The sequence below is a fragment of the Mastigoproctus giganteus genome, chromosome 5 (genome assembly GCF_048544385.1).
Source record: "Mastigoproctus giganteus isolate SK-2022 chromosome 5, ASM4854438v1, whole genome shotgun sequence".
Lineage (NCBI taxonomy): Eukaryota > Metazoa > Arthropoda > Arachnida > Uropygi > Thelyphonidae > Mastigoproctus > Mastigoproctus giganteus.
The window spans coordinates 234920634-234935286 of record NC_143579.1 but is presented as its reverse complement, the minus strand read 5'-3'; the positions used below and the strand labels follow the sequence as shown (position 1 = coordinate 234935286).

The following is a 14653-nucleotide window of genomic DNA, read 5'->3' as shown; positions in this document are numbered from 1 at the left end:
GCCTTTTCATATTTGAAACAAACAAAGACGAAGAATCACTCTACTGTTACGGATTTGCATACAGAAGATTCTTTACTGTTGGCCTTGTCACAGTATATCCCCGATTTTGAAAGCTTGGCAGATGACATGAAGACACAAACTTCATGTAAATTAAAAATTTAAATATATGTTAATTTAAAATAGGAATTCTGAATTGTATTAAATTTTAAAATTTATAAACGACAATTTTCAATATGTGTTGATTAACTTTTTTATCACAGTATATCCCCAATTTTGAAAGCTTGGCAGATGACATGAAGACCCATATTTCACATAAATTGAAAATTTAAATATATATTAATTTAAAATAAGAATTCTGAATTGTATTTCATTTTAAAATTTATAAACGACCGTTTTCAATATGTGTTGATTAACTTTTTTTAACCATGTGCAGTGAAATTCTTGAAATGGTAGATTGTGGCACATTTTAAAGAAAAAAAAGTAGATCGCATCACAAATTAAGTTGTCTACCCCTGGTATAAGGAATGATGTCATCTGCAGGATCTTTATGTGCTGTGTAGATGCATGTTAATTATTTTTCTATTTTAGTGTTAAACACAAGAAGAAACTTGTTTACACTGGATATGATTATACGTAGGTAATTTTGAAAAAATGCATATTAAAAGGTTGTGCTAAAGAATGGAAGTAGAGGGAATGAATGAATGAATAAATTGAAGGTGGGGAATGGGTTTGGACCTTATGCAAGAGTGGATGCCACATGTGTTCTGGGAGTTTTTGAATAGCCCGATGGTTTTACTTTAATCCCAAAATCTTTCTTGCCGTGAATCACCTTTAACTCCTCTTAACCACAGTGTATAACTTACACCTGTATTTCTGTTCTCCAAGGATGCAGTCCCTTACATTTAATAGCTTTAACCTTGGTTGCCATTTTTCAGACCATATTTGTAACTAGTCTAAGTCATTTTGAACAGCATAGCTTGATTATGATCATTTATCACCCTCCCAACCTTCAAATTATCAACCACTTTGGATAGTTTTCCTGTATACTCCCTTGTCAATGTCATTAAGGAAGATTAGAAAGAAGAGCTTCAGCACTAGTCCTGCAAGGATCCACTTTCTGCACTGGTCCACTCTGAGAAATGTCCCCTTTGTTGCCTGTCTTTCAGCCAGTTCCTGCTTCAATTCTTTGCAATCCCAGCTTGCTCCATTTCATATAAAACCTCTTGTGAAGCATATATCAAAAATCTAGGTACAAAATGTTAGTAATGTTTCTTGCATCTGAACTGTTTTATGACCATGCCGTAGTATTTAATCAGATTGGCTAGGAAAGGCTTTCCCCTTCGTGAACCAAAAATGGAATTAAAAAAATACAAGGCTAATTCAAAAAATGGAATCCCTTTAGGATTCCATTTTTTGTAGTGGTCTTGTATTCTGTCTTTAAACAGATGGAGAAATCGTAGAACTCCATGATTTAGCCCAATATGGAAGTCAAACTCGCTAGGCTGTAGTGTTTATCATCTCTTTAGCTCCTCCCTTATTACTTCTCCACTCCAGGGTATTTACATTCCCAATGTTTATGAGACCAAGATTAACATTATGGTTTGATTACTCATATGCCTTTTTTTTTAGTGTACCTTGATATATACTTCCTTGGAACTTACTCTCCATCAGCCCTAGTAATTTTTGTGATAAAAACTTTTCAGAAATAATTAATCATTTAATATAAGCAATCTGACTCATCTTAATTGCTCTGAGTGGTCTTTTCATTGTAAAGACCATTGCAAAGTACCTGCTCAGTGCTCTGTCACTTCATCCGGATTGTCTATGATTCCATCACTTCGGTTCTTTAAAGATTCTCTCTGATGTATGCTCCTCTCTTTTGTGTATACAGGTGACCCCCGCTTAATGCTAATAATTCGTTCCAGAAAAACAGAGCACTAAGTGAATCCACTTTAAGCGAGCGCCGCATTCCCATAAGGTAACATATGTATTCGTGAGTTGCGGTTGGTGCCATAGGATATTTCCTAATCAATAATAAACGGTAGTGAAAAGATGCACAAATGTCGGTCAAAATATTTAATATTCAAATATTTCTACATATAAAATATTCTGCATTACATACGTATATAATTATGTGGTAACTACTTGCGTATCAAAATTAAACTTAAAATTCCAATTAAAATCATGAATTTAATTGATCTAAATTGATTTAATTTAATTGAGGAATTTAATCATGAAAAATGTGTCGATTTTGGGTTGTACTTTGGTCCTCTTCCTGGTAAACTAAAAGGGGTTTTAATTTTAAATCCCCCGCAGCATTACTACCCAACAATAAAGTCAACCGATCCTTCGCCACTTTGAAACCTGGCATGTTTTTTTCTTCTTTCAATATGAAACTTCTTTTAGGCATTTGTTTCCAAAAAAGTCCTGCTTCATCTATGTTAAAAACTTGTTGAGAAGTGTAACACACAATACCCCTCTTCAATAATTTTAACAAATTCTTTTTTGAAAGTTTCAGCTCCTTGATCTGCACTTGCGGCTTCTCCTTGGATTTTAAATCTGTTCAACCAGCCCTTACTAGTTTTAAATGATTCTATTTTTTTTTTTTTTTTTAGGTGCGTTTTCTTCAGATCATCATTCCCCCTCTCTCTTTTTTTTTTATCATATTTAACTTAACTGAATTCTGCATTGGATATTATCTTCAATAAAATTAGTTAAGTCTCTCCATTTCAATCCTAATAGCTGACCTAGTCCTAGTTGCTTGCAATGGAACAGCTGTCTTTCCTGCTGCTAAAATTAATTCTTTATTTTTTATAATTGTTCTTACAGTTAAACTTGCCAGTCCTAAATTATGGCACACATCTGCTTGTCGTTGACCGGAATCGATTTGCTTCAAAACATCTAATTTAATTTTGAAATTCAGTCTTTTTCTTACATTTATAATCTTCGTACTGTGTCCAGACGTTGTTGCTTTTTCATTCTAATCCGCCATTATTAACTCTTCGAAAATGTAACAGCGTTGGTTTGCATTAATTATGATACAATGTTTGAGTAAACTGTCCATTACACACAATGTCTAATACTGTACTGAGTGATCACTAGACTTCGGACTGCATATAACACAAATATTACAAGCAATATACTTGATCATTTTTTAAAATGTTGATCCCGGAATACATAACAAGTCACTGTCCTGTAATTAAATTAGCGTGCGAGAAAATTTCACTGAGTGTGGGAAAATTTCTCAAGCTGGCGTGGGAAACATTTTAATGATGTTTTGATATTCATTTTCAAGCTATTGACTCCATCAAACGAAACGATTTTGTTAAATATGCCAAAAATGCAATCTGTAAAAGAGCGTTATAGTGATTTGTGATGGTGTTATAGTCAGTTACGAGTTATAATATAAGAACAGTGTTATAGCGAACCGTGTTATAACGAGGGCCTGCTGTATATATAATTCCTTGTTACTGTTCTTAACTCTTTTCACCAGTGATTCCTTGTGCATGACCCCAGGGGCTCACATCTGGTGAGTATGGGCTTGGCACACTCAGGGTCCTGAACTGGATATTATCATTCTTCTCTTTCTTGGTTATTCCCTTCTACTTTTTAATATCTCTCTCTCTCTCTCTCTCTCTCTCTCTCTCTCTCTCTCTCTCTCTCTCTCTCTCTCTCTCTCTCTGAGTTACTCAATTTTTTTTTTTTTTTTTTTTTTTTTGGCTGCTGCAAGCATAAGCCTTAGGCTTTCTTGCACCATATGGCTAATAATATCTCTCCCCATCAGTGGTTTCGTTACATGTATGTGCTTGTAACTGTGATACGAATCAACATTTTACAATAGTCTCCAGTTATCTCTTTTTTTTATTTTGCTTAATTAAACTGTTTTGATTTATTTAGGTTTGATTATATATATTAATTTATTTAGCCTATGATTCATTTAGATTTATTTTAGATTTATTATTCATTTTAGGTTAAGGCCTCTGTAGCCGAGTGGTCAGGAGCGGGAGTGCAGTAGTACACGCTCCTTGAGTAGACTGGGGTTCAAGCCCCTGACTGCTAAATACAATCGATCTGCCAACTCGCACTGGACCAGCATGGCAGATTATGGTCCATTTCCCTCAACATGAATTGTTGAGGAGGCTTCCATCCTGCAGTGGGTTGATAATGGGTGCAGTTTACCTTTTTTTTTTTTTTTTTTTTTCATTTAGATTCAATGCATATATTCACTGTTTTTCCTGCATATCTATCCTGAAACCATCCTACATTAATTTAAATTTGTGCCTCCTTGTGTGTTGTCTGAACTAGAGTAAGCATGCCATTAAAATTTAGCTTACTTATTCAATCCAGAGCCTTAAACACCATGATCAGATGTCCTCTCAGGTGCCTACTTTCAAAATGTTGCAATTTGCAGAATTGAAGGCTTTCTTTGTAAGAGTATCCATTTGTTTCCCTCACTAATCTTGTTTCTTTTTTCTGTACCCATTCCAACAGATTCACATCCTTCCTACAATGAGGCTTTCAGACCTGAGTACCTTTGCCTTATACAAAGGAATAATTACCTCCTTACCCCTACTGGCAAATTTTCTGTATATCATTGACAAAATCCCATGAGCTGTCCAAGTAACCTGTCTGCACTGCTTAGAGAACTGCATATTGGACTCTGCAATTACTCTTCCCCCCCCCCCCAGAGTACTTTTCATTCTCTACTACCGTTAGTGTGGTATCATACAGTTGGTGTGCTAATTTGGGATTACTCTTACCCTTATGTAGTAACTCATTTATTAATGTTTAACATTGGTTGCGCCCTCTCAGCCCATCTCTCTAATTTTGTTAAATCTTGGTGCAGTAGCATACCCTGATTACTGTAATTAACCACCCTTCCAATCTTTGTATCATCTGCAAACTTTGACATTAAACCTGATGCCTTCATTAATATCTTTAACAAATATTAAATATTAAAAACAACTAATTTTATTTACATTGCACCCTGGAGCTATTCCAGTAATAGCATTAATCCAAGAAGAGCTATGCCCTTTGATATCAACTGTCTGTCTTCCATTGTACACCAATCTCTTATGAGAAGCAGTATCAAAAGCTTTTCTGAAATCTAAGTGTATAATGGAAACAAATGAACTGAATGCAAAATTATTTTTTGCATCCAGTTACTTTGTTACTGCATCATAGTATCCAGTCAGGTTGGTCAGACAAAATCATCCCTCAACAAATCCATGCTGTAGTATGATTGCATTTTGTCTAGATGGTTTGGATTTGTAATTACTCGCTCTGTCCTTGGATTCCTCCCCCCTCCATGTTTGTGTATAGGAGAGACATTTGCCCATCTCTTATCTGTTAGGACCATTCCTGAATTCAAAGATCACATAATTATGGTCAACTGTTTGCTTATCCCTTTTTCTGCTTCTTTGAATATAATTGTATAGATACATCAGACCCAGGTGCCTTGTTTACATTTAGTATTAACAATTTCTCTTCCACTCTCTTATAAAGTATTACAAATTCATATAGCTTCTAATTAAAACTCAGTATTCTGGTAATTTGATCCCTAAAAATCATTGCAGCTGGACGAAAAATATTTATTCAATTTGTCAGCAACCTGAACAGGATCATTAACAGTAATACCATATCTAGTGGACCAATGTGATTCCTCCCTCTCCTTCTAGTACAGGTTGACCATCACTAATCCAGCCACTGGTAATCCGGTTCCACCGCTAATTCGGACATGATTTCTGTGAGTGTAATTTCAAATTTCCCGGGTCGGCACACCGACCTGCCGCTACTGTTTTGGTGGCGTTGATTGCAGCATCAGCTGTTGGCACGAACTCGTAAACACTGGAAAGCCATTCCCACTTGTTTATTGCATTTATTATTATAACCTGCTCACATTTAGCCCCAGCCGTGGTTCCAATGCATAAAGGAAGTGCCTCTCATGTTGTAAAGCACAAACACCATACATTGTCCATAACAGATAAAGTTGAACTTCTGAAAAAACTCGACAGTGGTGTGTCTATGAGAAGTTTAACTTTGTTTAATTGTAAATTGCAGCAACTTCTCTCAGTTCCTCTTATCTTAGTAATTTTCTTTTAGCCATTCCTTTTTGGATTTTTTTTTTTTTTTTTTACAACACACTTATACAAACTTGCAGAAAAACACAACACAATTGTTTTTTTTTTTTTTTTTTTAGGAGCATTAGCAACTAAGGCCATATTGCTCCGGAATATGCGGTGGTCATTCCCTGACCTTTCCGCATCCTCCGTATTTGGTGGTGACGGGCTCGAACCCCGGTCTAATCAAGAAGCGTGTGGTACGCACTGCTGCTCCTTCCCACCTGGCTACGGAGGCGCCACACAACACAATATGATGGATAATACAGCATGCTAATGAACTTGTTTTCACAAAATCTCTAACAATACTGACAAACTTATTGCGACATTTGAGAGTTTATTTTATCGCAATTAGTTTTATTGCTGCGCTCGCCGCAGGTGCAATAAACTAATCACAAACGACCGTCATATGTATGTAGGCGCCTCCGTAGCCAGGTGGGAAGGAGCAGCAGTGCATAGCACACGCTTCTTGATTAGACCGGGGTTCGAGCCCGTCACCACCAAATACGGAGGATGCGGAAAGGTCATTCAGGGAATGACCACCGCATATCCCAGAGCAATATGGCCTTAGTTGCTAATGCTCCTAAAAAAACCAAATAACAAAAATAACCGTCATATGTATGCCGTAATAGCATCACATGTATGTGGCCAACATGGCTTCTCAAGAAATAAAGTAACCAACATACTTTAGTTATAAAACGTATATGCGAAATAAAAAAAATACTTTTTTTTTATATATATTTTAAGCGAAAAAACAACACTGACATTACAATATTTATTTTAGAATTACTAATCAAATTATTTCCTAAATATTTTTTGGCTCCTGGGGAATTTTTTTCTTAAACTAGCTTGACAGTCAACATGTTAAAGGTAGAAGGAGGTGGTTAGCTGTTGGATAAAATATGTGCTAAAAATAACCACCGGTGATCCGGCAAACTCACTAATCCGGCACCCCACAGGTCCCAACACTACCGGATTAGTGATGGTCGACCTGTATTAATATATCTAAGTACAGTCATCCCCCCATTTGCGTGGGGGTTTCGTTCCGGGAAAATACTGCACAGTCCAAATCCACGCAATGCAAAACATAGTTTATATGACATAATGAGGGTTCCGTACATGTACACAAAAAAAAATGTGCAAAAAAATTAAATTGAAAAAAAATTGTCTTCATTTGGTAAGAAAAAAAGAAAAAAATTAGAAACATGTCCATAAAATTAATCTTGCTAATACTTACCTCTAGATTTTTTATCTAAATTCATTGCTTCTTTGTCACTGTTTTCCTGTGATAAACTTGCAACAGTATCAGTCAGTTTTTGAAAAAAATTAGTTAAAATTGTTTGCTTAGAAGCACGCTGTTTTTCTCTATAAATTTCTTCATAAAGAACTAAAGCTAATAATAAAGTTCTGTGAAAATTTAAAATCCTCTCCAAATTAGGATCCATATCCAGAGCTTCTTGGCTAAGCTGATTTGCAAGTCCTAAAAACTCAGCTAGTCTCTTCACGGTCATTGTGTGCGTCTTCATTTTTATCATTTTTGTAATCTTCACATTGCGAAAAAATGTCATCCACTGCGTTCTCCATGAGATTCAAGGAGTTCTTTGATATCTGCTGGTTCCAGTTCTTTAAATCGCTCTCCGCTAATCATTTTGCCAATTCTCGCAATCTCAACTTCCTCTGGCATTTCAACCATGGCTTCTTTAGTGAAGCTTTGTGGCCACAGCTTTTTCCACACTGCATTCATTGTTGAGTTCTTAACTTCACCCCACGCAAATTCAATATTTTTTACATCAAGAATGTTATAATTCTGCCAATAATCTCGAATTGAAAGACTGCCTATTCCATCAGTAGCTTCTACCAATTGTAAAAAAAGATCTTAGGTAATAAAGTTTAAAGGAAGCTATAACATCTTGGTCCATCGGCTGAATTAACGAACTTGTATTTGCTGGAAGAAAGGTAACTTTCACATTTGGGTGCAGATCAGACAAATGTGCAGGATGACTGGGTGCATTGTCAAGAATGAGCAAGATTTTGAATGCTATGTTCTTCAGGCAATATCCTTTTGTTTCGATGAAAAAGCAATTTAAAAACCAATCCTCGAAGATTTTAGCGGTCATCCTGTCTTTTTTGCTCGATTTCCAATGAACTGGTAAGGATCTTTTTTGATATTCCTTTAAAAGCATGAGGATTTTCTGATGTATAAATTAGCAGTGGTTTACGCTTAAAGTCACCCTCTGCATTGCCACAACAAAAATGTTAATCTATCTTTTGCAGCTTTGAAACCTGGGATGGTTTTCTCTTCTTTAAAATGAATGTTTGGCTTGGCATATGCTTCCAAAATAAGCTGGTCTCATCAGCATTAAACACTTGACTTGCTAGATAGCCCTCAATCGCAATAACATCCTTGAAAGTGTTCGGATACAAAGAAGCAGCTTCCGTATCTACCCCAGGGGCTCACATCTTGTGAGTATGGGCTTGGCACACCCAGGGTCCTAAGCTGGATATCATTATTCTTCTCTTTCTTGGTGATTCCCTTTTACTTCTGACTCTTTTTTTCTGACTCTTTGCAGCTTTGAAACCTGGGATGGTTTTCTCTTCTTTAAAATGAATGTTTGGCTTGGCATATGCTTCCAAAATAAGCTGGTCTCATCAGCATTAAACACTTGACTTGCTAGATAGCCCTCAATCGCAATAACATCCTTGAAAGTGTTCGGATACAAAGAAGCAGCTTCCGTATCTACCCCAGGGGCTCACATCTTGTGAGTATGGGCTTGGCACACCCAGGGTCCTAAGCTGGATATCATTATTCTTCTCTTTCTTGGTGATTCCCTTTTACTTCTGACTCTTGCTCTCTCTCTCACACTCTCAAGGTAACTCGGGGAATTTTTTTTTGGCTTGTGCAGCATAAGCCTCGGGTTTCCTTGCACCATATGGCTAATAATAATAATAATGGCTGCTTTACCCATTAATTTTAGATTGTGAAGACTGACATTTTTTTTTAAATTTTCCAACCAACCCTTACTGTCCTGAAATATGTCTGCATTGGATGGACCGGCTTCTTCTTCTTGTAAGTGATTAAAAATTTGTAGAGCTTTGGCATGAATAATATCTGAACTAATAGGCATTCTCTTTTGATTAAGATCTTTTATCCAGAAAGAAAGTTTTCAGTTTTCTTTATTAACAGATTTCACTTTTTTTAGTGCTGTATTTCTTGGCCAATGTCACAACCTTTTCGCCATTTTCTAACTCCATAACGACTTTTAATTTTTCCTCTAAATTAAATTTTTTTTTTTTTTTTTTTTTTTTGTAGCTTTCTTCATTTTAGACACTAATTAAACACACACTTTATATATACAAGAAATATTAAATTAGCAAAAGCAATGCTTACCGATTAAAACACTTTACGTTGCACGAACCAGAAAAATATTCTGTCTGAACAGCTAACACAGGATAACTGATGAAGAAGGTTCCCGAATGAGGAAGTTGTTTCAAAAATAACCAGACAAACACACCACCATTTATTGCTATGTTTGGTTATAAGAATCAGTTTTGAATGTCTTTGAGATATTTTTCTAAAGCATATTTCTGGAGGTTGTGACCATAAAACAATAAAAGCAATTTGAACTTTCCAGTTTATTGGACTTTTCTGTTAGTGCAATCTTGATTATAAATGGATAGTAAACTCAACTTATTGCATTTGCAATAATACCGACAGCTGAAATTCTGCGGGATTCTACGTTATTGTGGCGAAATGTTTTTCTCCTTCAATGAAATCTTCAATCTATAAAAAACAAATTTTCAAAATCTGCTCTTTATTCCTATTTTTGAAACTTTGTAAACAAAAATCGCGTAGGCAGTGAAACTCGCCATGCAATCTAAAATTTTGGTAGTAAATACATGACCACGCAATAGCAAAACCGTGCAATAAAAAAACAATGCAAATCATATGTGATGGAAACAAATCTCTGCTAGAAAGAAGTCTTTGCTACTGTTCTTTGCTAAAGATTTCTCATAATCTGACTTAGCTTACCTAACCCTCTTTGTGACTTGATTGTAGACTAGTTTCTTTGTGACTTGATTGTAGACTAGTTTATATCTGCTGCAGGTTTCTGTGTCCTCTGATAATTTATACACATCCCATGTATTTTTATTCTCTGCCACTAGAGTTCTCATCATTTCATCTGACATCCATTTCAGTCTGCACCTTGAACAGTATCTCTTATTTGGTATAAAAAGCCTAGTAGTTTCTATGATTATTTCCCCAAATGCTTTCCCACGTAGAATTTGTCATTGGTTACATCATTAGTTAGTCCCACTGAATAGATTTTAGAAACTGACTGAGATTATTTTAGTTACCTTTATGAAATGCAAAAGCCCTTCCCTTTGCCATTAATAGTTGCATCTTTAAGTAAATCCCACATCAATACATTGTGATCACTGCCACTTAATGGTTCCTTTACCTGAAAATTCTTAGTGAATAAAGAATCATTGCTGATAATCAAATCAAGAGTATTACTTTCTCTCATTGCCTCTCTAACGTTGCGTTGATGGGGTAAACCACTAGTGCCATCACACAACTAACACACTTTGCCTCTCTAATGTTCTGATGTAGAAAAACAGTCATCCAATAAATCCAGAAAAGTATTGTAAATGTGTCAGTGATCAACTTAAGTTCCAGTGAATATGTGGAAAGTTAAAATCTCCCATGATATGGCATTCTTATTTACTTGCTCACTCTCTTTGCAAAAGTAGTAGTTGTTTGTTTTACTCATCACAGTCATTTGACTTATAACACAATTGAAATAGTAATCTGATTCTTTACTTAAACTGTGTTATTTTTAAGGTCCTTGATTCCCCCCCCCCCCCACACACACACACACCTTTCACGCTGAAAGGCGATTTGGAGACTTTTGTTGGCATTGTTTCTTCATTTCTGTTATTTTTTTGATATCATTATATATGTTCCATAAACATTGCAGTTATATAAATTGGGTAATAGATAGTCATAAGCACTGTATTTTCACTTCTGAATCGCAAATATAAAAATTGCTCAAACCAGACTTATTAAATGAATAATTAGACTCATTAAATGAATTCACATTCTTTTGCTGCTTCTATGGAAAGTTACAAATGGCCATCTAGAAACTCCAATAAGACATTTGAAGAAATGTGCATACCATAGAATTATTAACTTTCTCAGTTGTAATATTATATTTTAATTGTGGGTTTTTTTTTTTTTTTTTTTTTCCATCTAGGAAAACTGATCCGGCCAACAATGAGCCATGAGGCTCCACCAACAGTATCACGTCCACCTCTGCAACGTAGAAGCAGTAGTAGCAGTCTTTTGTCAGTGGTTAGTGCAGTAGGAGAACCACATATCAGAGTGTGTAGGGACTGCAAAGCATTATTAATCCGTCGAGATCAGCAAGTAGAACAACATGCTCTAAAGCCTATTTTAGTCCAGATGTATGAGGTATTGACTAAACTCAGCTTTTGCTATTCTTTAAGTTAAAGTGAATTCTCCCCACCCCTGCATATACACACTTTCATACACACATTAAAGAGCTTGCAGCTCTTTTGATTTATGGAGAAGATTCTCAAACCCATCTTTTGACTTGCTTCCACCTCCTGGTAAAGATTTTTTTCCCTTAATTTCTTTATAAAGAAGATTTAAATTACAGTTGCCAAATGCCATTGTCTTGTTTAAAAAAGAAAACAAGTAAAGAGTTTATCAGAATCACATAATTTCACTGGTCATAGAAACTCTGGCTGCTTTTTGGTTATAGCAGTTGCTGATCAGACAGTTAATATTATATTCAATTGCGGTAGAAAATGATATTGACAAGTTAAATGTAAACATGTTTGCACTGACAGATGCAACTAAATTAATATGCATAGTAGTAACAATTCAGCAGTTCTGTATTAGCATTAGCAGAGGCATTTGATGCAAGAAAGCAAGCTTATGCAGCATCAGCCAAAAAAAAAAATAAAGTAAAATAAATAAATAAAAAATAACCACTTCCACTTCACCCCTCTGTTCGTTCGAAATACCTGTCCAGCTGAGCCTTAAACTTATTTAGGCTATCAACTTCCACGGCAAGGGATGGAAGTCTGTTCCACCTACCAAACACCCGCTGGCTAAAGGCAAATTTCCGCACATCTATCCTACATCTGTCTTTCCTCAATTTTAATTTATGCCCTCTCAGGTGATTATTCTGAGCAAGAGGAAGAATCCCATCAGCATTGAGCATGCTCAAACCATTCAAGGCTTTGTACACCTCTATCAGATCACCTCGCTGGTGCCTAGTCTCCAGACACTGTAATTCGCAAAACTTAAGCCTTTCTTCGTAAGAGCACCCCTTTGTTCCATTCACTAATCTTGTTGCCCTTCTCTGTACTCGTTCCAGCAGCTCTACATCCTTCTTGAAATGAGGCCTCCAGGCCTGTATACAGTACTCTAGGTGTGGCCTGACCATTGCCTTATACAAGGGAATGATCACCTCCTTATCCCTGCTAGAAAAATTCCTATATATCATTGACAATACACCATGAGCTACTCTTGCAGCCCGTCTGCACTGCTCAGAGAACTTCATATCTGCCTGCACAACCACCCCCCAGGTCCCTTTCATTCTCTACCACTATCAGTGTAGTACCACAGAGTTGATATGTTGCTCTGGGGTTGCTGTTTCCCATATGTAGTACTTTACATTTGTCAATGTTAAACTTCATTTGCCACCTCGAAGCCCATCTGCTCAACCTTTCCAGATCCTTTTGCAGTAGCATAGTGTCAGTAGTGTCCTTGACAACCCTGCCAACCTTCATATATCATCTGCAAACTTGGACATTAAGCTTGATATACCATCATCAGTATCATTTATAAATACAAAAAACAATAATGGACCCAATACTGAACCCTGAGGGACTCCACTAATAACATTAGTCCACGATGAGCAGTGTCCATTGATTACCACTCTCTGTCTTCTCTCCCTTAACCACCCCTTTATCCATAGCAGCAATTTGCCTCCAATGCCACACTGCTCCAATTTGTGCAGCAGTCTTCCATGTGCAACAGTATCAAAAGCCTTTCTAAGATCCAAGTATATAATATCAAAGTTATTCCCTGCATCCAGTTCTTTTGTGACTGCATCATAGTATCCAATCAAGTTGGTCAGGCAAGACTTCCCCTTAACAAAACCATGCTGTGTCTGAGCTATAACTGAAGTCTTGTCTAAATGATCCTGCAGTGCTTCTTTAACCAGTGCCTCCATTAATTTTCCGGGAACAGAAGTTAAACTCACAGGTCTATAATTACTTGTGTCAGCCTTTGATCCTCCCTTGTGAATTGGGGTCACATTTGCACATCTCCAGTCCATGGGTACCTCCCCTGAGTCCAAGGAAGCTCTTATAATTATGGCTAAGGGTTTGCTTACTTCCTTTGCTATATTGTTATATTGCAATTGGGTTATATTGTTTATTTGCTTGCGGTAGCAAATACTTTGATTTTCATTAAAGGTTGGACCACTGGTTCCCAACATAGACGTTGGTTTCCCATACTGATAATGGGGTGTCATCACAAAGCCAAACATTTGTAAACTAGCTGAGTCACATCAGGCTCGGGGGTGTGCAACAGGATCTTGAAAAGTTGGGTAGATGGGCTGAGAAGTGGCAACTGAAGTTTAACGTTGACAAATGCAAAGTACTGTATATGGGTAGCAATAATCCCAGAGAAATGTACCAACTATGGTGTTACACTCAGGGTAGTGGAGAATGGAGACCTTGAGTTAATTGTGCAGTCAGATATGAAGTTTTCTGAGCAGTGCAGACAGGCTGCCAGAGTAGGTCAGGTCTTATCAATGATATACAGGAATTTTGCGAGCAGGGAAAAGGAGGTGATTATCCCCTTGTATGGTCAGGCCACACCTTGAGTACTGCATACAGGTCTGGAAGCCTCATTTTAGGGGTGCCTCTGTAGCCAGGTGGGAAGGAGTAGCAGTGCGTATCACGCGCTTCTTGATTCGACCGGGGTTCGAGCCCGTCACCACCAAATACGGAGGATACGGAAAGGTCAGGGAGTGACCACCACATATCCCTGAGCAATATGGCCTTGGTTGCTAATAGTCCTAAAAACCACAAACAACAACAACAACAACATTTTAGGAAGATGTAGAGTTGCTAGAACAAGTACAGAGAAGGGCAACAAGACTGTTGAAGGGAACAAAGGGGTGCTCTTATGACGAAAGGCTTAAGTTCTGCAAATTGCAGCTTCTGGAGCCTAGGCACCTTTGAGGTGATCTGATTGAGGTGTATAAGGCCTTAAATGGATTGAGCAGGCTTAATGCTGAGAGGATTCTTCCTCTTACTCAGATTATAAACCTGAGAGGGGGGCATAGATCCAAACTGAGGAAAGACAGTTATAGAATAGGTGTGCGGAAGTTTGCCTTTAGCCAGCAATTAGTTGATTGCTGGAACAAACTTCCATCTGTTGTTGTGGAAGTTGATAGATAAATTAAATAAATTCAAGGCAGAACTAGAGA

General features: G+C 36.9%; 1 protein-coding gene across 1 annotated transcript in view; it reads left to right on the top strand.

Annotated features, from left to right (window-relative positions):
• The window catches only part of Rbsn-5 (Rabenosyn-5), a 93482-nt gene that overhangs the window by 58109 nt on the left and 20720 nt on the right, over positions 1 to 14653 (top strand). Inside the window, exon 6 of the mRNA XM_090373811.1 lies at positions 11375 to 11592. Within this exon, the coding sequence (XP_090229937.1) occupies positions 11375 to 11592 (218 nt within the window). The remainder of the gene's footprint in view (positions 1 to 11374; positions 11593 to 14653) is intronic.